Source organism: Myotis yumanensis, unplaced genomic scaffold (assembly GCF_028538775.1).
Source record: "Myotis yumanensis isolate MYYU_CA2020_CCGP unplaced genomic scaffold, mMyoYum1.0.hap1 SCAF_1, whole genome shotgun sequence".
Taxonomy (NCBI): Eukaryota; Metazoa; Chordata; class Mammalia; order Chiroptera; family Vespertilionidae; genus Myotis; species Myotis yumanensis.
This window is the reverse complement of record NW_027223752.1, coordinates 8,771,663-8,796,995: the sequence shown is the minus strand read 5'-3', so window position 1 is coordinate 8,796,995 and position 25,333 is coordinate 8,771,663. Positions and strand designations below refer to the sequence as shown.

The following is a 25,333-nucleotide window of genomic DNA, read 5'->3' as shown; positions in this document are numbered from 1 at the left end:
CCTTGGGTCTCATGAAGTTGAATGGTCCCCAGGCCTAAGAAGTGCTGGCTGCACCCAGGAGGAGGGCTGCTCATGGAGGTGACAGCGGGGGGGAGGCCAGCAGTGGGAGGGGGCACTGGAGGCCAAGCGCTCAATTCGAAGGAGGGAGGGGGGACGAGCCACCAGGGAGGATGGTGCCAGGGGGCGGAGCTGTGTCCTGCGTGGGATGTGGGGCTGGGCCTCCCCTCAGGCCTTCTGGCCCCACCTGCAGAAGGGGGGTGGGAGGGCAATGGTCCCTCTGTGGTGCCTTCCACTTTGATTAGGACTCAGAATCCTTTCTAACGCGAGGCTCCGGATTAGCGATGGCTATGGGACTCTCCCACCTGCCCATTTGTACCCCAGGGCTCCCCTAAGGCCCATCCACATGGACGGGCAGCCCACACTGAGGAGTGGTTTGTGTCCGCTGGTCTTGGAGGACTTCAGAGCCACAGAGGCTGTGCGGCACAGGCAGCGTGGACAGCGAGTCCTCAGCCAGGACCCTCCCCTCAGCTGCTCTGGTCTTAAGCAGGGAGGGGACCAGTAACAAGTGTGTGGATCCATTCTGATGAGGCTCAGCCCCTCCACACAGTAAAGCAGAATGTAAAAAGCACTAATCTTTTACATTAGTGCTCTGCCACCTACTAGCTGTGTGACCTTAGAAAAGTTACTCAACCTCTCTGTGCCAAAATTTCCTCATTGGAAAAATGTAATTGAAAATAGGCCTGCTTCGTGGGTTGATGTAGGGATGATGCGAGTACTGCTACCCAAGTGGTGAAAAGCTGCACAACCAAAGGCCACCTCTCCTGGTTATCGGGCAGTGTCTGTAGGTCCTGCCATGCTGGTATTTCAGTGATGCTGTGGACTGGGCCATCCAACCTCCCCCGGCCCTGAGAAAGAATGGAGCTCTGGGAGCTCTCTCTTCCCCTCTCCCCTCTCTCTCTCCAATAAGATTTTTTTAAATAAAGAAAGTAGCCCGGCCGGTGTGGCTCAGAGGTTGAGCTTCAACCTATGAAGAGGTCACAGTTCAATTCCCCTTGGGGGCACATGCCCTGTGTGGGGTGTGTAGGAGGCAGCCCATCAGTGATTCTCATCATTGATGTTTGTCTCTCTCTTTCCCTCTCTCCTCTGAAACGAATAAAAATATATTTTTTAAAAAGAAAGAAAATCCAAGAACGCAAATGTGGCACCAGGACATCCCAAGCCCAGGGTCCCACATCCTATAAGCAAATGGTGCCAATGGGCAGTGGTTGAGCCCTCCTTCCCTGCGCCTCCCACCTCCCTCTCAACCTCCCCTTCTCCGGGGGGGTCTCACTAGACGGCCCCGGGGTGCCTGGGGCCACCGCCTGCTCGGACCCTCTGAGACCTAATGTGACCAGAGATGAAGAGTTTGCCTGACAGCCAGCCCCACACCAACTGCACCTGAACATCTTTCTGCTCCAGCCCATCCCTGACTGCCCCCCGCCCCGCCCACCAGGGTGGATCATCCTCAGTCTGGGAGGACCGGGTTTCCATGGGTTTTTCCAGGACCACTGGAGCAAGGCAGCGTGGGACCGCGGCCAAGCACTCGGGGCTGGAACCCCAGGGACGCGCTGTGTGTGCCGGGCCCCGCTGCCCGCGAGGGAGTGGGCACAGTTCTGCCGACTCCCCTCTGGCCGTGGCTCTAACGTGTTGCTCGGAAGGCTTTTCCTCTCCAGGCAGACCCTGGGACTGACTGGTTCTCTGAAGAGCCCGTATGTAGGAGCTGGCAAGGCCCCGAGGGCCACAGCGATGAGGATCCCGAGGCCCCAGAGGAGCGAGCTAGAGGCAGAGCAGAGCGTACAACCAGGGCTCCCCACACCTGTCCAGTCCCTGGCTTTCCCAGGCCTGAAACCAGGTGTGACCTGGCCTAAGACTCTTCCAGATCTCGGGGCAGCCGGCACAGGCTCTCCTGCCCTGGGTCCCCTCCATGCTTTCATCACACCGGGGAAGAGAGCTCCGGGAGCCCCCGCGGCGTGCGTGAAACGGGGCGTGCTGGTCTCAGCGCAGGGGACTCAGCTTTCTCACCTGCACCATCGAAGGTGGCCGGCAGCTCCTGCCTGCCTCACCCCACAGAGCCACATGGGGACTGGGGCAGCGCAACCAAGGAGACCCGTGTGCCCTGTCCCCAGCCCCCACCCCGCCCCCACTCCCACCACGAGCAGGGCTGAGGGCCCCAGGCCCTGGTGCGTCTGGTGAGTGGGACCACGCTGGGCAAGGAGGCATCTGTGCAACATTTATTGTACCAGGAAGCCCTCTGGGCCCGAGGGTCTCCCCAGCCCCCCAACAGGCCATACCTGTGGAGGGGTTCACAGAGCAGAGGGGCAGGGGCAGGGCTAGCTCCGCAGTGAAGTTGTCCAGAAAGGCACACGCAGCCCTGAGCGCTCCAGTGCCCCCGCCCCACGTTCCCACGTTCTCCCCCGCCAGCCGCCCCGCCCCGGAACAGAAGTTCCTGCCCTTCCTGATGGCAGAGAAGGTCTGGGATCTACTCGTCGATTTGCAAAGAAACAAGATTTTCCTCCTCCTCGACATATTCCATTCTCCGCTCTGGGCACAGCTCTGGCCCAGAGACCCGGTGAGGTCACGGCGGCTGCCCCAGCTCAGGGGGAGCAGCCCACAGCCTCGCCCATCACCAGGTCCCCTGGATTTGGGGACCCCGCCGACCTGAGATTCAGTGAAACAGTCTGAGGAGCACTCCTTCTCACGCGCCCTGGTTACTGGGTATTCTCGTACTTCAGGTACCGAATCAGCCTGCCTGGGAGCGGCAACGTGTCCAGGAGTTTTAGACGGTATTTGCCAATGGCCTTTCGAACCTGCAGCCTGCAGAGGTGAGCCAGAGGTCTCGGCGGTTCTGGGAAAAGGACAGAGAGATGCTGACCTGTCATATGCAACCTGGGAAGGGTTTGCTTCTTCCTCTGCATACACAGCCTGGACACTCAACACAGCCCTTAGCAAGAGGCTAAGGAACCTGAGCTGTTAAATGCCTCCGTGCAGGCCATTCAGCTCGGGCTCCGGGTGGTGCAGAGACCAGGGCAGGGACTGGGCAGGGACTGGACAGCTCCCAGCAGGTTCCAGGTTCCAGAATCACACCTGGTGCCTCGCTCCAGAGGCCCCCGAGGATGGCTCCTCAGTGAATGAAGGACAGTGAGTGGTCTCAGCTGGTGGGGGGGACGGGCTGTGAGGTAAAAACAGGGACCAATACGACTAGTAGTGGGGTCATTTATTTCAGCCCCGGGCACAAGGTCTGGCACAGGGAAGGTGTTTGTTGAATCAAAGAAGGCCATTCATTTACTCATTCAGCAAACGCATGCTGACCCCTTCGCTGTGCCTGGCTCTGTGGTCAGGCCTGAGGCAGCGAGGTGCCGGCCAGGGACCTTTGCCGAATGCTTTCACACCATACGCTGCCATCTGAGGGGGGACTTGACAGTTGGGCAGGAATTTGCCAGGCGAGGAAGGGAGGTAGGGGCATTCCAAGCAGAGGAAACATCAGTGTCAGGCCAAGGAGGCCCTGGCCGCCCAGGGAAGACGGGACACAGAGGGAACGTGGGGGAGGACAGAGGCCAGGCAGCTGCGGGGCTGCCTCACTAGGTGAGAAGGTGCCGTCGCTGCACTTCTGACACTTCCACTGCCTTTCGCTCTCCCTTAGGACAGAGCCTGCCCGCTGGGAAGCTTGGCCCCTTTCTCAGCTGAGCGAAGACTGAACTTGGTGGGGGAGGCGGGGAGGCAAAAGGCCACTGGTGAGGCCAAGGACACGGGGCCACCAGGACTGGGCTGGTGGCCTGGATAACTTAGGAGACTCTGGGGGTGTCAGGCCACCTCTCGGAGCCTCTGTCCACCCTTCCTCGTGAATAACGACATCAGCATCGCAGCCTTGAACGAAAAAGCACAGGGGGAGTGTCCTGAAGGTGAAGGGTCGGCTTTAAGGCCACCAAGCAGGTACTGGTTAGGAACTATCTGTTCTACCTATTACTAGGTGTTTGGTTCTGCTCATTTTCCCTGGGACGCTGTATAGTTGTAAGGGATTAGCTTTCTCTAGGGAGGAGAGGGGGAGGGGACAGTGAGGGGCAAGGCCAACATCGAAGCAGGGATTACTCCACCCTCGGGCGGCCGCGGAGGGTCATGGTGACAGTCACCAATGATTCGTGAACCCAGTGAAAGCTTATTGAGCACCCAGAGCTGTGCCCATCAATGCCATCCTCCCCCTGCTGCCGGCCCAGGAACTTTATCAAGGGTCTCAATTCAAGTGCTTCCCAGGCATTTGTCCAAATGCAAACTCTTGCAGTAGGTTTAGGTTCAAAGGGGCGTGGGGAGCAAGGAGGAGCCTGGCAAGGCAGAGTCGGGCTCTGGGACAGGGGGCACCTGGACAGGCAACGTGCCAGCGCAGTCTCACTGGGGAAGGCAGCAGCGGTGGGACAGCACCACTGGCTGCCTGTCAGTCTCTGTGCCACAGGACTGACACTTGGGCAGAGCTGGGGCAGCCCCTCGGAGCCAGAGAAAGGCTGGGGCAGCCGAACTCCTCTGGGCAGGCACCCAGTTCTCATTGGTGTCAGCACCCAGTCCCACTGATTCTGCCGCCTCACCTGCCCCGTGAGGTCTCTAATGCTTAAGAGGGATTCTCAAACTGGCTTAGCCAGGATGCCCCATCTACACTGCACACAGCAGCTGGACCCTGGCCAAACCCCACCTCACTGCACCAGGCACATCACGCCCCCTGCAGGCACCTCCGGCTGGCGCAGCTGAAGGGGGCGAGACATGCCCAAGCTCCTCTGCTCGGATGCAGATGCTGAGGCCCACGGCCACCTAGCAAGCTCCTGGCTCCGAGCTCAGGGGGCCTGCCTCCTACAGCAGTGCTGCTCCAGGTGGGTTTGTAGACCAGCAGCGCTGGCACCGCCTGGCGGCATGCTGAAATGCAGGCTCTCCGGCCCTGCCCAGACCTGCTGAGCCAGCTCCTGCTTTTTTAATAAGATGTCCGTGTGTTTCATATGCACTCTGCACTCTAGGCCATCGTTCTATCCTGGACCTCGCCGTACTGCCTCTCAGCGGCCCACAAACATGTACAACTTGCTCTGAACATCCGGATATCCCTTAGGGAGCTGGAACTGTTTAACGTGGTTCTCAACCTGTGGGTCGCGACCCCTTTGGCGGTCAAACGACCCTTTCACAGGGGTCGCCTAAGACCATCCTGCATATCAAATATTTACATTACGATTCATAACAGTAGCAACATTACAGTTACGAAGTAGCAACGAAAATAATTTTATGGTTGGGTCACAACATGAGGAACTGTATTTAAAGGGCCACTGGTTTAAAACGTCCTGTAAAGACTTAGAGGAAGACTCGAGTGGGTCAAACCTGGGTTTGAATCCCAGCCCTGCCACTGACTAGCGGTGAGACCCTGGCCCAGGTGACATCGTCTCCGCGGGTCAGTCTCCTCAATTACAAAACAAAGAATCACGAAGACACTGTGTGTGACAGCACAGAGCCTGGCACGGAGTAGGTGGTCACCAAGTGTTAGTAACAGTCACAGGCCCCCAGCCCGGGGCCCGAGTCAGGCAGCGAGACCTGCCAGCAGCAGCGACAGCCCTACCTGCCTTCTCCTTGATGACGGCCCAGTCCTCGTAGCTGTCAATGTGCTCCTTCAGCCGCGCGCACAGCTGCACGTTGCCCACGTAGTCCAGAAGGACGTCGATGATGGGCCCCGCCCAGCGGCTCACCTCGGGGGCAGACAGAATCTCGCAGAACTGAAAGGGAGCACACACCTCGCTGGGACGCCCAGGACAAGGGCACCGCCTCCGCCAGCTCATCCGGCAGGTGGCAGCCTCAGGCTGGCGAGGGCAGGGGACATGTCCGAGGACAGACACTGGGTATACCCAGCTAGGATCCAGTTCCCTCCTCTCATCAACACAGGCCTCTGCTGCCAAAAATGGGCGGTGGGCAACTTAGGCCAGTGGCATCACCTCTCTAAGCCTCAAGTTCCTCATCTAGAAAATGGGTATATAACACCCACTTCAGGGGTTTATGAGAATGAAAGTAGTATGAACATCACCTTCTTTGCACACAGTAGGTGGCTCATCAATGACGGCCATTAGCCACTGTAATGATCTCCGAGAGCCGGGTATTCTAACTTCCTTTTCATGTTAAGTTCTGACTTCTTAGGTCACCACCATGGACAGGTCCTGCTCTGACCTTGCATCTCACCTGACCTCAGACCCACCTGCTCTCACCTTCATCCGGATCCTGGTCATTCAACCCCCCTTTCCAGCCACAGGCTTGCCGGGGGTGATGACCTCTGGTTTTTGCAGAGTTCCCCACCAGCCCCCTGCCCCACTGTTCCTTCCTGAAATTCCCCAAGACAGCGGACCAGAAAGGATTTAATTGTTCGTGTGAAACACTAAGTTCTGTTGCTTCTGAAACAGTCTAACCACCCGGTTCTACTGCCACCAAAGCGCACTAACTACTAACCCACACGCCCTCCCAAGGCATTCACTGCGAGCCCACGCCGCCGCCGCCGCCTCCGAGGCATGCTGGCCTGGCCGCGTCCCCAGGCGTCCCCACCCCCTACCTGGACCACGCAGGGCGCCTTGTCGCAGGCGGGCACGTCGTTGAACCTGCTGGACGGGGGCGGGGCGGGCGGGTGCGGGCCGTTGCCGTAGGTGCAGGAGAAGCAGGGCTCGCCGTCGCAGCCGAGGTCCATGAGGAACTTGAGCAGCGACAGGTACTTCATGGAGAACATGATGGTGGCGGGGAAGGAGGTGGGGTGCGTGGCGATGTAGGCGTCGATGTTGGCGCCGTGGTCTAGCAGCAGCTGCATGATGCGCAGGGAGCCCTGGCGGATGGCCACGAGCAGGGGGCTGATGACGTCGCAGTTGGGGTCGGCGCCCGCCTGCAGCAGCAGCTCGGCGGCGTACGCGTTGTTGTTGACCACGGCGAAGTAGAGCGCGGAGCTGCGCCGGTCCTCGTAGAGGCGCGAGCGCTCGGGCGCCAGCGGCGCGTTCACGTCGAAGCGCGCGCCCAGCAGCGCCTCGAGCACGTGGTCGTGGTTGCGCTCGGCCGCCAGGTGCAGCGGGCTGATGCCGCTCCTGCGCACGCGCGTGCGGCTGGTCACCGGCAGCAGCATCTGCACGATCCTGCAAGGCGGAGCGCGCACGCGCGGGTCACGGTCCAGCAGGGGGCGCTGAGGGACCAGGCTCGGCCGCTCACAACTACTCTGGGTAGGGAGGCGCGGGCCTACCAGCAGGGGGCGCTGAGGAGCCGGCCAGCCTTCACAGTTACCCCTTTTGAAAGGGTGGGTCTGCTGCTATCCCCACTTCACAGAGAGCTCCAACCACCTTCCCAAAGTCACACAGCCAGTAAGCGGTGGAGCTGGGTGGCCATGAGGTGGACAGGGTGCCCCCTGTCCTGTAAGTCTCAGTGCCTCTAATGCTGAAGTCTGACTCCAGCCTCTCCCAGGCTCTCTGCTCTGCCTGTGGCCTGGGGTGGGTTGGTCAGCCCCTGCTGAGGCTGGAGATCCCTGGGCAGCTCTCTCCCGCTGAATCAGCACCTCACTGCCACCAACGTATACTAACTACCAGTACTATCAGCACTGCCTTCAGCACTTGCCCTGCGTTTATCTGTTACACCCTCCCAATAGCCCTATGAGGTGGGTGCTAGTATTATCCTCCTTTACAGATGAGGAAACAGAAGCCCAGAGAGAGTATGTGACTTGCCCAAGGATGCACAGCCAGTAAGTGATGGAGCCAGGATTTGAATGAAGGTAGTCCGATTCCCCCTAGAGAGAGGGCCACACTCTGAACCACCCCCTTATTTTTTGTGCAGCAGGTATGTCATGGGGCTTCGCCTGCTTCAGGATGCATTACTTGCCTGTCCCGTTTCACCTTCCCTGAGCCCTGTGGGGTAGCCAGAGCAGGTCTGTGGCTCCCTTTTAACTGATGTGGCTCAGAGAAATGAAGTGACTAATCAAGGGTCGTAAAGCAGTTCTGGGGGCTTGGCCCCAGCACTCTTGACCCCTTGTCTCTGCTGTCTTCCCCTGGACCCTTGCCACCTGCAGGAACAAGCTTCTGTCATGATTCCAGGCCCTAATCTGGCTAATCCTTGATGACAGGTGACCTCACGGCCCCATGGGGGCTCCAAGGAGGTGGCCATGGCAGGGCAAGGCGGTGCCAGCAGGCCCGTTCCCACGCCTCTCTGCCTCCTGGCACGTTGATTTCCCTGCTTCCTGGAACTCTGATGCCAGCAACCTCCGCTAGGGTCTCAGTGGAAAATGTTATTATTGTTAGTAACGCTTTATTTACCTAAAATCTGCGCCTAAAACCTCAAAAGGAAATTCACACATCAGGGGGACTAATTGCCCCCTAATTTCTGTTTGTGCCGGCACAGGAGGCCTGACCTTGCTCTGTAGAGGTGCTGGTCAAAGGCAGGGCTGGGGCCTCAACCTGGACTGAGGCCATTGGCAACAAATGCTCGCTAACAGCCGTAACCTGCCCAAGCTCGGGAAAGAACAGGAAGAGGGACTGCCCGGGGCCACCCGCCAGAGGGGCCTGGTATCTCTGGCAGTTCACCGCTGGTCTCGAGTGATCCCTCACTGAACGGAGAGAAAGTGGCCGAAGTGTGGGAACGTGACTGGACGCTGCCTAGGTTCCCAAAGCATCATCTTAACGACGTAGCGGTACCATCTTATTGTCCGCCTCTGTAGGACTTTGCCAATCTGAACACGAGTGTATGGTGCTGGACAGGTCTGGAGATCAGTGTGTCCAGCCGTCCCATTTTACAGAGGGTGAAACTGAGGCACGGGTGTGGGACGGGAATAAGAGTGAGGTTGGACAGGAGGTGGATGGCAAAGCCAGGCCAGAATGTATGTCCAAGGCTAGACCTTTCCATGATGCTCCAGTCCCCCTAACACAGGGGAGTGGCCATGGTGGTGTCCTACTGCATATCCATCCATATCATCACCTCTCTCCCCAAGCCCCTTCTGTGGGCTGAAGGACAGGCCGGGGCCTTCCCCCTTCTCCCACGGGCAGGTCCTGGGACCACAGAGGGCTTGCTGCTCAAAGTGCACCTTATGAAGAGGAACAAAGGTGACCATTGCCCGATAGAACCCTCGGTGTCTGAGGCCCAGTTCCCTGCCCCTCTGGAACTGACCCTGTGAGCTGATCTCATTCTCTCTCCGTAACCAATCAGCAAGGTCGACTGCTCCGCCCAGGTTACAAAACACAACTTAGTAATACTTTCACTGAGATTGCTGTTGAGCATAAAATGAGATCTTACAAGTTAAGCTGAGCTGCGTCTAGTAGGCACTCAATAAATGGTAGCTATTGGCATCTTGGCCACCAGGGCGATTGTAGCACACTGCCCTTCTGCTCAAGACCTGGAGGCGTCCTGGGTCACCAGGTCACGGTGCTGTGACCTTTGTCAGTGTTCAGGGTAACTTTGACTGTGAACTAGACTTTCACAAAGGAACCAGCCGCCCACAGACGGCTCCGCGGCCAATACCGCTGAGCTGCACTGTGTGAGCCCTGCCGTGTGTGAGTGTGTGTGTGTGTGTGTGTGTGTGTGTGTGTGTGTTGGGGGGGTTTACCTCTTCTTGAGCCCATGTGATGCTCATCCTGGAGCCAGCAAAGGTCCACCAGTGGAGCATCTGCCTGAGGGTGTTCCCAGGGCACAGGCCCCCTCCCCCCCCCCCCCCCCCCCCCCCCGCCACCCAGGAGTGGCAGCGTTTCCAGGGGCTGCTGGGAGCTGCAGCAGGAAGCAGGTCCTCCGTGAAGGAGGACGGGCAGGCACACAGTGGAGCTTGCTGAGCATGCACACTGCCAGTTCTCATCACAGTGCGACTCCGGATGACTCGGGGAACCGCTGGAAATGCAGAGTCCCGGGCCCTGCTGTCCAGGGGCTGACTCAGCAGCCCGGAGGGACCTGGGAGTCTGCTGCAGGTGACCCAGGCCCCGCACCTGAGACACACTGACCGGACGCCAACCCTCACCACTTCCCGCAGGAGACACAGGCAGCCAACCAGCTTCCTGCAGGGGGCGGGGTGGGGAATGAGGCCTGAGAGGCTCTCCCCTCTCATTTCCTGTGAGGCCTCGAGTTCTGAGCCTCAGTTTCCCTGGTAGTTCATGGGGATACTATCTGGCTTGTGAATGTGCTTTATTAGCTACATGTTAATTTAATTTACTAAATGTTCTCTATTCTGCCTTTTCTTAGAAAGAGTTTTAAATGGCTGGCAAAGATAGTATAAATTAAAAGTAAAACAGAAAGAATATTTAAGAACAAGGAGGTCAATCGCTTCTCGGCCTTTTGGCTAAGATCAAGTGTAAGAACAAGGAGGTCAAAAGTGAGTCCAAAATGCATGCCTCTGTTATATGTCAGCTGCAAAATGGACTCTAAGATCCTGATTTGCTGCCACAGCGATGTCCAACCGGTGTGCCACAAGAATGTTTAAAACATGCAATACCTGACTATTTGGTCAGGGCCACTGACCTCTTTCCCCTGAGATGGTCACATAGAAAAATGACCACAAACCAAGACAACAATAGCCGCCCGGTGTAAATGTATCAAAATCATACCTATTTTTAAATGTCAGATCAGCAAAAAACACACCATATTTTTTGCTGTGCTGCAGAACTTTAGTAATTAGTTATGTGTGTCGTGAGATGGAAAAGGCTGAAAATGGCTGCTCTACTGGGCTACACAGTTACATTGTCTGGAGGAGCCCGTGATGTGTAGCATGCACCCATTGCTGTGGTGTAAATACCCTCACCCCGGCCAGCTTCAGGCTCTCAACGTGAACCATTGGCTCGTGCAAGCCAGTACTGACCAGCTCTAGCACAGCTCTGCTTCCAGTGTGCCCTAGGACCACTGTGGAATGTTCTTTCGTTATGCCATGAATTCGTGTGTGTGTGTGTGTGTGTGTACAGACCTGTGCACCTCTCCTCCCACCAGGTCCCTCCCCGAGAAGTAAGCTTCTCTCATCTTGCTCAAAGTACCCACACATAGTAAGTGCTCAATAAAAGCTATTATCACTGGTACTATTAGTATTATTGTAGGCATCTTGCATGCTGGCTTATTGCCTTAAAGGTTGTTCTTGCATCCTCACCAGAAATAACCTCAAGTCCAGATGCATATCTGGTGCCTTGAGTGGAATTCCTATAGATGTGACACTGGGGATGGGTGAATTCCTACCATCTATAGGCTGTGTGACTTTGGGCAAATTGCTCAACCTCTCTGTGTCTCAGCTTCCTCATTTGAAAAACAGAGATAACAGTATCTACCTTGGTAGATTTGTTAAAAGGATCATTGAAAGTGGAATTATCAAAAGGATTAAATTAGTTCATAATGGGAAGTGGCGGTCAGAGCTGGTCTTTGCTTTATTACTGTCATTGCTGTTGCTGTGGGCATTCACCCTAGCTGGCCAGCTGCTGAGTGCCTTTCCTCCTATCCTCCAAAGGTGCCCTCCTCTCTGACCGAGCCTTCCCCATCCTGTGGGTGGGACATTCGGAGGCCCCCCCCCCCGCCCCCGCGGGTGGGTTGCGGGGTGGTGGCCGGGCCTTGGCTGACCTGTAGTTGCCCTTCTTGGAGGCGACGTGAAGCGGGAGCATGCCGTCCTTGTTGGCCTTGTTGGCGTCGGCGCCCTGCGACAGCAGAAACTCCACCACCAGCTGGTGCTCATTCTTGCAGGCCTCGAAGAGGGCCGACGCGCTGTCGCTGGCCTGCGTGTTGATGTCAGCACCTGGCGAAGAAGAGGCAGACCGGTGAGTGATCGGGGGGTCACTGTCCCTGATGGGGTGTCCCTGTTGGGCTGTGCTCACCTCCATGGCACGTTGGGTCCTTAGACAGGAGGGGTCCATCTGGAGGACCCCCAGCTCCCTCCGTAACCCCGAGACCCTGGGGCCGGCCTGCCTGAGCAGAGGCCGCTCGGAGGTGAGAAGCTGTCACACGGTGCCGGCATTTGGGGAGCACTTACTGTGTGCCGGGCACCGTGCTTTCCATGGTCGTGTCTTGGAATCCACAACACAACCCGTGTGACCAGCACTACTCTCATCTCTGTGTTACGAAGCACAGAGAACCTATGACACTTGCCGCAGACCCGCCAGCTCATAAGTGAAGAGTCAGAACTTGAACCTGAGTAGTCTGATGGCAGAGGCATGGGAGATGGCCTGATGGCAGAGGCCAGGCTCGTCCCCCTCTCTCCGTGTAAAAGGAGCCCGGCCCTGCCTTGAGGAAGGTCCTCGCGGGTCTTGGAGAGCACAGAGCCCCCTAGTGAAGAAGAACCCCAACAACAAATCCCAATCTCTGCCTTCCGTTTCCAAGAATGAACGAGGAATTACTTCCTGTCTCCCTTGAAAAAGACACTGCTCTATGCTGACAGGAGAGGAGGCAGGCCTGGTGGCAGTCTCCCCCAGCCCAGTCTCCTCCACCCCCTCCATCTCCTGGCGGTGAGGGGGAGAGCCGACTGCATGGGTTTCTCGGACTGTTCGCGCCCCTCTTATTCTGGCAGGAAATGGAACTGAGAGGCAGTAGCCTGTCAGGAAGGGCTGAGATCAAAAGTATCAGGTAACCACAGCTCCTCCCTCGGGCCCCCTGCTTAGCTCAGGTGTTCGGATGAGGGTTCATTTTTGATGACTGATTTCTGGTCTAGTGGACCGAGCACAGGCTCTGGGGACAGACGAGGACCGGCTGAAGCGTCTGTCTCCTGGCTTACAACCTCCGTGGCCCTGGGCAGCCTGCAGGAGCCTCGTTTCCTCGGCTGCTGATGGAATAATGGTACCCACTGATTGGGATACTGCGAGAATAAACAAATGCCTGCTATAGACGGTGCCCCCCGCCCCCAAATGCATATGTTGAAACCTAACCCCCAAAGTGATGGTGTTCGAGGTAGGGCCTCTGGGAGGTGATTCCAATCTGGAGCCCCAGGAGTGGGATTTGTACCCTAATAAAAGAGACCCCAGCCCAGCTGGCGTGGCTCAGTGGTTGAGCGTCGACCTAGGAACTAGGAGGTCACAGTTCAATTTCCGGTTGGGGTACATGCCCGGGTTGTGGGCTCGATCCTCAGTAGAGGGTGTGCAGGAGGCAGCCGATCAATGATTCTCTCTCATCATTGATGTTTCTGTCTCTCTTCCCTTCCTCTCTGAAATCAATAAAATATATATATATTTATATATATATATTTTTTAAAAAGGACCCCAGAGAGTCTCTCACTTTTCCAATGTGTGAGGACACAGTGAGGAGACAGGTGTCTATGACCAGGAAGTGGGCCCGTGCCAGGCACCAAATTTGCCAGGCCCTTGGCCTTGGACTTCCAGTCTCTGGCACCGTGAGAAACAGCCCCTGTTGTCTGTGAGCCAGCCAGTCTGTGGTCTGTTATAGCCGCCCGGTGCCTGGCACAGAGGACGGGCCCCGAAAATGGCAGTTCTCCAGGGTGGAGGGGGCTGGGCACAGGGACAGGTCCGGCCCTCCACCCCTGAGGGGGAGTGGGCGAGCAGCTCTAACACCAGCTCTCAGTCGGGCTCCCTGGAAGCTCGGACCCCACTGGCCAAGCCGGCTGCTCGCACAGGAAAAATATTTGGATTAAAGATGGACTCAGCCCACAGAGGGAGCAGGCCTTGACTCAGCGTCGGCGGGAGAGCTCCGCAGATGTGCAGAGTCCGCCGGTTCCCGCCCGCTGGGGCCCTGCCCTTGGCCTGGCCTCCTTGCCTGGCTCCCAGGCCCCTGCCTGCGCCCCTTTGTTCTCAAGCCGGTCCGTCAGGCTCCATCCCTGGCTGTAGGAAGTGCCGTGGGTCTGTTTCCCTAACTGCTCAGGCACATGGTAAGTGGATGCTTATCTGAGCAAAGTCCCACAAGGGCCATTCTCGAGGCCCAGTGGGGTGGCCGAGTGCAAAGAACATGCAGGCTGGGATCAGATGGATGCGGTCAGAATCCAGGCTCTGGCCGTGTCCAGTCATTTAACCTCTGAGCCTCAGTCTCTTTATCTGTAAAATGGGATGAGGACACGACTATGGAGAAAACCACATTGGCCTAATCTGTGTTCATGCTTAGTACAGTGTCTGACACATAGGAGGTCTTCAACAAAGTATTCCAACTCTGCCCCAGGGTCTGGCTTTCCTCTGGCCTCTCTGTTGCTAAAGGGAGGGTCACTTCCCAGCAAAAGAGAAAAAATAATCAAAAGTGTTCTTGGGGGAAATCAAAATATAAGGCTCTTTAACCACAAGGACATCTGCCATAGGCGATATTGTTTTACTTTCTCCATTAAGTGAAAAACAATTTTTTACGAAGAGTACAAAGACCTGAGTTCAAATCCTAGCTCTGCCACTAATTTGCTGGGTGCCTTTGAACAAATCACTTTCCCATGCTGGTCCTTGGTTTCATTGACTACAACGTGAGGAAGTGATCTGAATGTTGTCTGAGGCTCCTTCTGGCCGCGACGTGTGACATGGTGGAAGGAGAAGTGGTTGTGATATCAGGAGACTAAAAGTCTGGCTGGTTCTCCCACCAATTTGCTATGTGACTATAGAGAACTCACTTCCCCTTTCCGGGCCTCAGATTCCTCATTTGTAAAACAAGGATGTTGGGCTAGATTAGAGATCGCCAATATGGGGCTGGTGTTCCACTCCACCCCCACCCCCCCCACCACCAAGTTTGTGCCTAATTTCAGGCATCACTGGTGGATCTTAAAAGGTTTCCCACTGAGCCTAGACACAACCTCAGAACCCTCTCAACACAGCACTCCAAGAAGATAATCAGAGTTTGCCCACAGCATGACACTTAAACTTGCCTGCCCTTGGAGTGGCTCTCTGAGGACCTTCCTAGCTGTACCCCCGGGGACTCCATACCCAGGGATCCTTAGCACTCACCGTGCTTGGCCAGGAACCTCAGTGCCTCCAGCTGCCCGCTCTGGGCGGCCACGAACAGGGGGGTGATGCCGTAGGCATTCTTGGACTCCACCTTGGCGCCACTGCTCACCAGGATCTCCATGACCTCCAGGTCATTGCGAGAAACAGACTCATGCAGAGCTGTCCAGCCGCGGTTGCAGCGGTGGTTGGTGTCTGCGTTGTACTGCACCAGGATCCTCACCGCCTCCACGTTCTTGCGCTCACAGGCTGTGCCCAGGGAGAAGCGAGACGGTCAGCAGGGCCTCTGGCAGGACCTGGCCAGCCAAGACGTCGTTCATCTGTTTGTCCATTCATTCATTCACTCATTCACTCTTCAGCCATTCATTCAACAAGTATCCACTAGGCCAGCACTAAGTTTCAGTGTCTGCATGGGACAGACAGCTAAAAGTAATAGTAATACTGATTAGCATCAATGTCTGTTGACGTGCGTATAGCACTGGTTATGTGCCAGGCACTCTGTTCTGAGCACTTTACACGATTAGCTAATTTAATGCTCCCAGCCATCCCTGAGATAGGTAGCGTGATTATCCCTTTGCACGGAGGAGGAAAATGAGGCACAGAGAGGTTAAGTGACTTGTCCGAGGTCACACAGTCAGTAAGGGGCAGAACTGGGATTCAAACCCAGAATGTTGGGTCCAGCAAACCTCTGTCCCCGGGAGTGTCCCGGGATGCCTGATGTCATGTCCCTTCCCCGTGTTCCCCGCGCCAGCCTTCCACCTTGCCAAGGCCCGAGGAGGAGCACAGGCCACACTCCTGCCAAAACCCCTCCGCAGGGGCTGCTCACTTAATCTGGGGTAGAAGTGATCTCCTGAATGCAGCTCATCAAGTCTGGCTTAACCTGCCCCAACCTCCCTTTTAAGCCTCCTGTCTCTCTAGACCCCGAGTGCACTCTTTGCTCTGGCCGGAGTTGTCACCAGGGCGCGGGGGCACTTGTCCAGTGAACTACCCCTGGAGGCTTCTCCGGCTCAGCCAGGGGGCTGAGAGAAGGAACGGGGCTGCCTGTGTAGTGTTTCAGACAGGACCCCAGGCGAAGCGCCCCATCCCTCGAAGCCTTGGTTTCCTCGCCTGTAAAGCAGAGGTAACAAAACCTTCCTGAGAAGATGCTGTGGGAGCACAGAGCGAGGTGGTGCATGGAAGGTTCTAGCAGGGTGCTTAGCACATAGTTAGAGCTCTCGCAGGACCATGAGCTTTGGCTATAACTCACCCCACATCCTGGGAGCTCTTACCCCACATGCTGGGAGCTCTTACCCCACATCCTGGGACCTCCCACCCCACATCCTGGGACCTCCCACCTCGCATGCTGGGACCTCCCACCCCACATCCTGGGACCTCCCACCCCACATCCTGGGACCTCCCACCCCGCATCCTGGGACCTCCCACCCCATATCCTAGGGCCTGAGGCCTCCTACCTCACATCCTGGGAACTTCCACCCCGCCTCCCCAATCCTGGGACCTCCCACCCAGCATTCTGGGAGCGCTTTCTGGGACAGCTGAGGGTCCAGGTGATGGTTGTGGTGGCCAGTGGACATGGGTTCTGGGGGAGACACTTTGACTGCAGGTCTGCAGTGGTGTCTGCTGCCTACAGAATGTTCCAGGTGCTGGATACCAGACACATGGGAGATGGGGGATTGCTGTAGTTTTTGGGTGTAGAGGCCCTCTCACTTTTGTAAGACCCAAGGCTGATGTAGGCACAGACCAGATGCTTTATAGGGTAGGAGTTCAGAGCATGGAGCTGTCATAGCCCTTCCTGAGTTTAAATCCCAGGCCTGCCCCTGGCTGTGATCCTGGGTCTCATTGCAGGTCTCTGTGCCTTGGGCTCTCATCTGTGAAATGGGTATGCTAGCAGTGCCTACCTCATATGTAGATGGATGTGAGGGTAAATAAAAGGACAGTGCCTGGCCTACAGAAAGCTCTCAATACATGCCAGCTCTTAGGATTATTCGGATTTTGACTCTGGGCACTTGCTAGGGTTGCCAATGTCCTTGGATGATGTACTGATTCAGCCACCAGTGTTTGGTTTTCTTAAGCATCCCAGAGGCACAAATTCTCTCCCACACCTCTTTGTCTTTGCCTGTGTTTTTCCCATGCTGGTCCAGCTGGCAGATCCCTCCTGTTCAGGCTCAGCCCAGGTACACCCTCCTGTGGGTGCCCTTCCCCATGTCAGGGCCCCTGCCCTGTGCTCCCAGGTGCCTTGAGCCATGCTCTTCACCGCCCTGAGCTGACTGTTATGTGAGGCGGTGCCCACTGGCCTGGGAGGAGACTCAGGCATGGATGGTTCTTTCCATTCTGAGCCCTCAGTGCTCCTCGGCCTGCCTACCCCAGGGAGGACTTGGGAAATGTTGACCGCATACAAGCACGAATGAGAGAATCAGTGGCCTAAGTCATGCATCCGAGTGAGGCTGCCCCTTCAAGTAGACCCCGTGGGGCTGGGGGCATGCACCTCAGGAGCAATGCTCCCAATCGCCCACCTCATTTCTGGACTCTTCCTCCGGGAAGCCCACCAGGGGGGCTCACCTTTGTAGAGAGGTGTCTCTCGGGACTTGTTGGAGATGTCAGGCTCGGCCCCCGCCTGCAGCAGGGATTGAAGGCAGTCCAGGTGTCCCCTGCACGTTGCCAGGTAAAGGGCTGTTTCCTCCTGCAGGGTGCGCTGGTCGATTGTTGCTGGGTATGCTGGGGAAGACAGACTGCATTCATCCAAGAGGAAAATGCCTGCCTCTCCCCTCCGCCCCCCGCCCCACCCCAGCACAGAGGTGGTCAGAGTTCCCTCCCAATTCCAAGGACAGGCTTATGTGGCATCTACCTAAGTTGACCACCCAGCTTGCCTTCGTCATCTTGGCCCTGGATTCAGTAGTTTTCACAGGGCTGTTTCAGCTTCCTGGTCATATGCATCCAGCTCAGATGACACCTCCTCTGGGAAGCCTTCCCTGGTTGAACCTCCTCCTTCCTCGAATGACCCTGACCTTCCCTTACAGTCCCAGGGGCCACTGCTGGAAGCTCGGTCTCATGCAGCTGTTTCTGCCCTGGAGTACGGTGGGCTGTCTGGGGCCTGTGCTGCAGGAGGTGTTCCCCACCCACATCTGGCTTGGGGGGGAGCCGAGGCTCAGAGAGGAGACACGATTCGCCCAGGGTCCCACAGCTGTGGGGGACGGCCTTGGAAGGCACAGGCACAGCTGCAGTATTTTCCACACCAAATCAGCCTCTGGAACATTCTAGAACAAGCTGGCAGTAGCTGTCCCCAAAGCCAACCCCGACTCCTTCCTTTTCTAGGAATTAGGCTTTCCTGTCCTGGGAGGTCCGGAGAGGTTGGTGGGTGAGAGGAGGTCGTTGCGTTTGGGGACAAGTCATTTTCCCTCCCCCAACTTGGAGACTTTAACTCAGGAGTGAACCTGGCCGTGCCCTGTCACCCAGGCTGTGGGGCAAAGAGCACAGAGCTGTCGGAGGAGGAGCCCTCGCCCTGAGCCCCACTCCCAGGACCGGCGGCACCCAGCGTGGCGGCCTCACCTCGGTGCAGGGCCTTCAGGCAGCTCAGCTGGCCGTAGTACGCCGCCTCGTGCAGCGGCAGCCAGCCCTCCTTGTTGGCCTCGGCGAGGTTCCTCCCTGCCTTCATCATGGCCTTCAAGGCCTCTTCATCGTCTTCCTTGATGGCCTTTAGCACCGGGTCCACGGGCCTGTGAGAATGAGGGGTGGGGCCTCCTCAGAACACAGGGGGGCACAGGCTGGGCCAGGGGGCCTCTCTCCCAGGGGGAAAGCAGGGCCTGCTGGTGGCCAGGAGCGGTGCAAGCTGTGAGGTCATCTGCCCTGCTTGTCCCTGCTGGTCTGGACAGGTGCTCCACCCTCTGTAGCCAGCGTCCTTGGCAACAAGGAGAATAATCCTTCCTAACCCACAGGGATGCCCTGGGAGCTCGGCCCCGACCTCGGCCCTGACCTTGGCCCTGACCTTGGCCCCTCCAGACCTCAGCTCCACCACCGCTTCCTCGGCCTGCCTGGCCAGGTCAGCCTCTCCCTGCCTCCAGTCATAGCCCTCATAGAACCACTGGCCTTCACATGTTTTTGAATGATTGTTTGACCATTGTGTGTCTCCCCCACCGGACTATGAGCTCCAAGAAGATGATAACTGTGTCTTTCTTTATTTCTCATGATTTAATTCCCAGGGACAAATCAGTGGCTGGCCCATAATAGGTGCTAAATAAATATGTGCTGAAAGAAAGAAAAAAAGAATGAAAGAAAGAGGAAGAAGGAAGGAAGGAAGGAAGGAAGGAAGGAATGAAGGAAGGAAGGAAGGAAAGAAGGAAGGAAGGGAAGAAGGAGGGATGGAGGGAGAGAGAGAAGGAAAAAAAGGAAGAATTCAGAACCTGGGAACCCCAACAATTATTTCACACCTTCATCCCTTCTGTTTCCAAAAAGATAGCCTTTTTTTTTTTAAATCAGAGTTTTGCTTGTTTCTTGGGGAATTTTATTTACATCTTGCTCAAAACATTTGTGGCAATGGCCTCCCTGGGGCATCTGGAGGACACACTGGCCTACAAAGGTGGGCGTGGGTCCGGATCAAGCCTCGCCAAGTTCACTCCCCCTGTGAGCATGCTGGGCGTTTTCGCAGCTTTAATCTCCAAACGCCCGCCACGTAGGGAGACTGCTAGAAACGGCTGAGACATGGCAAGCTCCTCCACTTCCACAGCTGGACACGGGGTCCCTTTTAGACAAGGCTCATTGGTGGCTGGAAGAGCATTAGGGGACCCCCCCTGTCCCTGTGGCTGTTAGTGGCTGCCTCTGGTGTTACACCAAGACCACGTCCACTGAGAGGATTGGAGTGTACAGTGCCGGCCTCCAAAGGGATGGAAGACTGACCCTGCGGGCGGTGTTAGCGACACTTCACCCCCTTCCCTGAGCGCAGGGCTCCCACACTGACCCAGCACCTTCACCTCTGGGGCCGATTGCGCCTTGAGCAGCTCTGAGACGAAGGCACAGACCCTACGAGGGGGACTCTGCTCTCAGCAACCCTCTTCTTGCCCCTGACCCTTATCCTCACCCCAGAACTTTTAGCAGCTGAAAGATTTAAGTTCTAGAAGGATTAATCAATCTGATTAATCAATATATTTAAAACTCTGAATGTCAAAAAGAATCCAGAGCTAATACAAATGATAACTTCTTTGCTTGGCTCATTAAAGTGACTTCATTCATTCATTCATTCATTCATCCATTCATCCATTCATCAGACATGCATTCAGAGCTCCCTCCCCCCATCCTTGGAGAGTCAGTGAAGACCCATGATGCCTATGACTCCCAGATCTCCTCCTGGAGAACATTCTACAGACGTGGCCCCACTTCCCAGGTGGAGAAGTGACAGGGCCCCACCCCTGTCCGAGGCTGCGATAGGCCCTCAGGGTCTCCAAGGCCAGCCCCTCCACCCTCCCACTGCTTCCTCCAGCCTGAGTGAACTTCCCCCTGACTCTCAGCCTCTCGGTTATTAATAGCTTGGGAGCTTAGATGCCAGTTAAGTGACAGACCCAGCAAGGATGATGGGTAACTGACCAGATAAGCCCTGGAATCCCCATCAACGCCATCACTGCCGCCCTGACGAGTTCCTCTGATGAGCGGCCAGAGCAGCCCCAGAGGGGTATGTGTCCCGTCTCCCTGGAAGGTCTCCTGGGGGCCCCGGCTGAAGTGGAAAGAGGCGGCCGGCTGTTCTTGTGGCCTTGGGCGGGGCGGGGGGGCGGGGGGCGGCATAGTGAGAACACTCTCGGGGCGCCACCAGCCTGGTGTCCTCCCCCTGGAGCCCAGGATGGCTTCTCTGTGAGCCCAGCCAAAGTCCCGCCCCGAGGGTGGGAGTGGCCGCTGGGGTGTCAGGCCCTCAGAAACTAAGGACCTGAACAGGACCGTGGAGGCCGCTCTGTCCTCTAACCTCACAGCGACTCCGGGACTCCCGGGCAGTCACAGGAAACCGCAGCAGCGCTGAGACCAGAACCCGGGTCTCCTCCACAGTCAAAACCCCACCTGCGGCACCGCGGAAGTCGGGGCTCACAATGGGCTGGGGAGGAGGAGCGACACATCGGCCATGGCCTCCTCCCCTCTCCCCAGCACAGCGGGGCAAGCGGACAGGGTGCCAGCGATGGCCCTTCTTTTGCTTTTAGCTGCTTCTGGGGTCCATATGGGGAGAGAGAAGCAAACGGTACAGAGCTATTTCCCACGGACACACCTAGCCCAGCACCCTGGTGCCGGGCTAACACATCCTCCGGTAATCGAATCGGTAACTCGATTATTTCTGGATTTTAGTGCCTGGCACTTAACAAATAAAGGCAACAAAGCGAAACAAACCCTGCCCCCCGCAGGGATGACAAGGGGTGGGGGAAACTGAGACAGAGGGTGTGGCTGACTTATCAGCTCCGGCTCCTCCGAACCCCTCTGGGCTTCAGAGGTTCTAGGGCCGGCTCTCCTGCTGGGTCCCCAGATTCAGAGCCCACAGCCCCCCAGCACACAGGGCTCATTCACATCCATCAGTCACAGCCTGGCCATCGCTTGAGGGCCGAGTCTGTAACCACCAAGCCCAGCTCAGCAGAGCACTGGGTCTCAGGGGGACACCCTAGGGAGGGGTGTGCCTGGGAGGTCTCCCCCAGAGTGCCCCCCCCCCGCCTGGGGCCTGGGGGCAGGCTTCCCACCCCTCTCCCCACCATCCCCAGTTGGGAGAGGAGCCTGGATGGTCTCAGGGGCAGGCCCGGGGTCACTTACGCCAGCTGGGAGGCCTTGTTGCGGTTGTATTTCTGCATGACCCCCTGGAACAGGCCCAAGTGGGCCGAGCTGCTCTCGGGAGGCGCCGTGGACCTGGAGGGTGCAGGGCAGGAGTGAAAGAGGGAAAAATACTCTGCATATGAGAAGCAGGTCATGGCCAGAGGCAGGTCCGAGGACAGAGGGAGCTTGAGGGGGAGAGACTGACAGACAGACGCAGGGCTCTGAACCAAAGCAGATGGCCCGGTCCGCTCTGTGCTGGACACAGCTGCTGTGTCTCGGATTATTTTTGGCCCTTGGAGGAAGCCCTGGGAGATTTAAATGACCATATAAGACAACAATGAGGTTAACCTCACCCCACTCCTGCGGTCCCCTTCCCCAGCCAACCACACAGGAGGCAGATATGAAACAAGGTGACATTCTTCACCCGGGAGGATGTGAGACTGTCAGCGGCAGGTCCCGGGATGAAAGGGTCTCAGCCTCAGGGCTGGCCAGGCCCCGTCCTCACCGCGATGGACAAGAGCTTCATGGGGGAAGGGGCAGGGGCGCGGAGCTGAAACCAGGCTGGTCTTTGTCCCCACCCCACCTCGCTGGCTCCTCGTTAGCGAGGCCTGCGTCCCAGGGTTGGGAACATATAGTAGAAAGGTGTCAGCAGCCCGGCTGGGGGGGGGGGAGGGGGGGGGCTCAGTGGTTGAGCATCGACCTATGAACCAGGAGGTCACGGTTCGATTCCCAGTCGGGGCGTGTGCCTGGGTTGCGGGCTTGATCCCCAGTTGGCAGCCGATCAATGATTCTCTCACATCATTGATGTTTCTATATCTCTCTCCCTCTCCCTACCTCTCTGAAATCAATAAAAAATATTTTAAAATAAATAAAGGTTTTAGCAAAAGGATGCGGAGGAAGGTCCTAGGGGCCAGGGCGTGGAGTCGGAACAATGTGGGTTCAAACTCAGGCTCTGGCACCTTCTGGCCACGTGACCTCGGGCAGGGTGAGCCTCGCCGGGCCTTAGTCTCAGGGCTGGGGTCTCCGTGAGTGGACGGTGGGAAGTGCTTAGCAGAGGGCCACGCACAGGGGTGCTCCGTCGTGTCCACCGTTCATTTTAACATTGTTTTGCCTTTCGGAGCCTCAGTTTCCCCACCCCACCTGGCTATTCTGAAGATGGGAGGGGTGAAAGGAAGTGCGGTGGCCACTCCAGGAATCGGGTTGGCTGGGGTTGTGGTGGGAATGGGACACGTGGCCCATGCTGGCCCTCCTTCCAACAGGTCAGCCCTGGGACCGGGGGCACCCCTCTAGGGGGTGCCCTATGGGATTGGGGAGGACATTGTTGTCAGTGACCAGCACCCTGTGGGGCATGGAGGTGCTAGAAACTTGACCCTGAGTAGGACCCACACTTCCAGGACAAGCCAGGCTCTACAGACTCTGTGAGTACCTCAGCGAGGCCAGGACACCGTGGGAGGGGTGAGTGGGCAGAGAGAGAAGGACCCCTGATTCCACTGCTCCAGCCCATCTCAGGGGGCTCCAGGTCACCCCTTCCTCATCCTCATCCCTGATACCACCGTCACCTCCTTCCCTCCCTTCTACTTGTCACCACCTCCTTTCTCCTGGGTACCCACTCCTCATTCGTTAACGCTGGGGGTGGGTGCCAATGTCACAGCCTTTTATAGACGAGGAAACTGGGACTCTGCCAGGTGGGGGGCTACCCACTCCCCCCTACCACCCCCCCCCCCCCACACACACACACAGCTGCAGCTGCTGAGGGAGCAGAGCGCTGACACCACCTCCCCCGCCTCTGAGTCCTCTCCAGCTCTAAGGCCGCCCGACAGGCCCTGCAGCTTTGAACAAGGCCCTGCCCCTCTTTGTGCCTCAGTTTCCTCCTTTGCAAAATGAGGAGGTAGGACCCAGCCGGCCTGGCTCAGTGGTTGAGCGTCAGCCTATGAACCAGAGGTCAAGGTTTGATTCCCGATCAGGACACATGCCCAGGTTGTGGGCTTGATTTCCAGTGTGGGGCGTGCAGGAGGCAGCCCATCAATGATTCTTTCTCATCATTGATGTTTCTTTCTCTCTCTTCCTCTCCCTTCCTCTCTGAAATCAATTTTTTAAAAAATGAGGAGGTAGGACTGGGCCAGGGGCTCCTCGCTGCTGTCGTAGCCGTGGAGTCTTTGCTGAAATGAACTCGTGTGGAAAGTCCGCGTGTCAAACAGATGAGAGACCAACCCACTGGCCCTGAAACCCCGGGCTCAGCGCGATTATCTGCACTTGCTCCTGGCCCTGGCAGGGGGAGAGCGCTGGGCAGGCTTCGGTCTCCACAGGATCCAGGGGTCCCAGCCGCCCTCAACATCGGCCCACGTGTGGTCTCCCATTTTGTAAATATCATTTGAATTTTATCACAGGTTACTAAGCTCCAAGGCACGTTACCCTGTGCTGTTAACGACAGAAACGCATCAAGGTTCTCCAAGTCTAGCATTTCCCTCTGCTGTTCAGAGCATCCGAGCATCAGTGAAGCAAGAACAAAACACCGCGTGAAGATCCAGCCCAGGCTGGTCAGCGGGAACAGACCAAACATTTTCCCTCCCAGAGCTGGAACGTGTTCAGCAAGGTGGTAAGCACCGGTCAGGCCCCGGACCCCACCCCAGGACGAGACCCTCTCTCTGGTGGCATAATAACAGCGCCAGCAACCGTGAGACTGTGCGGCCAGTGGGCGGCAGTGAGTCGGCGTGCTGACAGCCCCTGGGATTGTGCCTCATGGCCACGCTCCCGCCACCAGGATGGAGGCCGGGGGTGTAGTGCTCTCACTTCACAGAGGAGGAAACGGGCAAACGGAATTAGTTCAGCAAGAACCTCTCAGTTCCTGCTCGCTCACGCCCTGTACCAGCACCTGGGATGCAGACCAATATGGCGCTTCTTTTTTTAATGTATGTTTGTATTGACATCAGAGAGGAAGGAAGAGGGAGAGAGAGATAGAAACATCAATGATGAGAGAGAACCATTGATTGGCTGCCTCCTGCACGCCCCCCACACTGGGGATCGAGCCTGCAACCCGGGCATGTGCCCTGACCGGGAATCGAACAGTGACCTCCGGGCTCAACCACTGAGCCACACCAGCTGGGCCAGGGCTCTTCTTTTCGTTGATCCTCAGGATGTTCGGGGGCCAGCGGGACGTGAGACAAGGACACGCATACACAACCACAGAGCCGCAGGGGAGGAGCTGAAAAGGGGGCAGGAGGACTTGTGCTGGGAGCCCTGACATTGTGGTTCGCTGGGTGTTAGGGGCAGGCAGGGCGAGTGCTCTGAGCTACTGAGTCTCAACTCGGCTGGAGGGGGAGCCGGGCCCTGACTGGGTTCGTGCTCTCTCTGCTGAGGCTGTAGCCCCACTTCCTTCCCAGGCCCAGCGCAGGGGAAAACCACGGGCTGACTCATCGGACGTGAGAGGAACCTGGCGGGATGTGGGCGCAGGTCATGCCCTAGAAGAGGCCCAGGTAGGGGCCTGTCCTTCGCGTGGGCGGGCAGCGCGGGGGTCAGGAGTGCAGCACCATCACCAGCTCCCCACTGCCCCGTCCTGGCTTCCGCCTTGGGGAGGAACTGTGATGCCTTGATGAGAGAGAGAACCATTGATCGGCTGCCTCCTACAGGCCCCACACTGTGATGCCCACTGGCTTCTCGGTGAATGAGAAGCCTAGCTGCCCCAGGAGAGGGGTGAC

The 25,333-nt window shown here is 57.2% G+C and overlaps 1 protein-coding gene across 4 annotated transcripts in view; it reads right to left on the bottom strand.

The window, feature by feature from the left end:
- Positions 1-2,257: 2,257 nt before the first annotated feature.
- Positions 2,258-25,333, bottom strand: part of LOC139009234 (ankyrin repeat and SOCS box protein 2) — a 35,177-nt gene continuing 12,101 nt past the window's right edge. For 3 of the 4 annotated variants that reach the window (XM_070413385.1, XM_070413403.1, XM_070413394.1), the window contains exons 3-10: positions 21,639-21,731; positions 18,417-18,583; positions 17,430-17,585; positions 14,877-15,122; positions 11,584-11,755; positions 6,596-7,160; positions 5,621-5,774; positions 2,258-2,884 (exon numbers count right to left, since the gene is read on the bottom strand). In XM_070413385.1, coding sequence (XP_070269486.1) covers positions 2,748-2,884; positions 5,621-5,774; positions 6,596-7,160; positions 11,584-11,755; positions 14,877-15,122; positions 17,430-17,585; positions 18,417-18,583; positions 21,639-21,731 — 1,690 coding nt within the window. In that variant the 3' untranslated portion in view covers positions 2,258-2,747. Of the gene's footprint in view, positions 2,885-5,620; positions 5,775-6,595; positions 7,161-11,583; positions 11,756-14,876; positions 15,123-17,429; positions 17,586-18,416; positions 18,584-20,444; positions 20,637-21,638; positions 21,732-25,333 lie in introns of those variants that run through there. The other variant, XM_070413411.1, reaches the window with a different exon arrangement.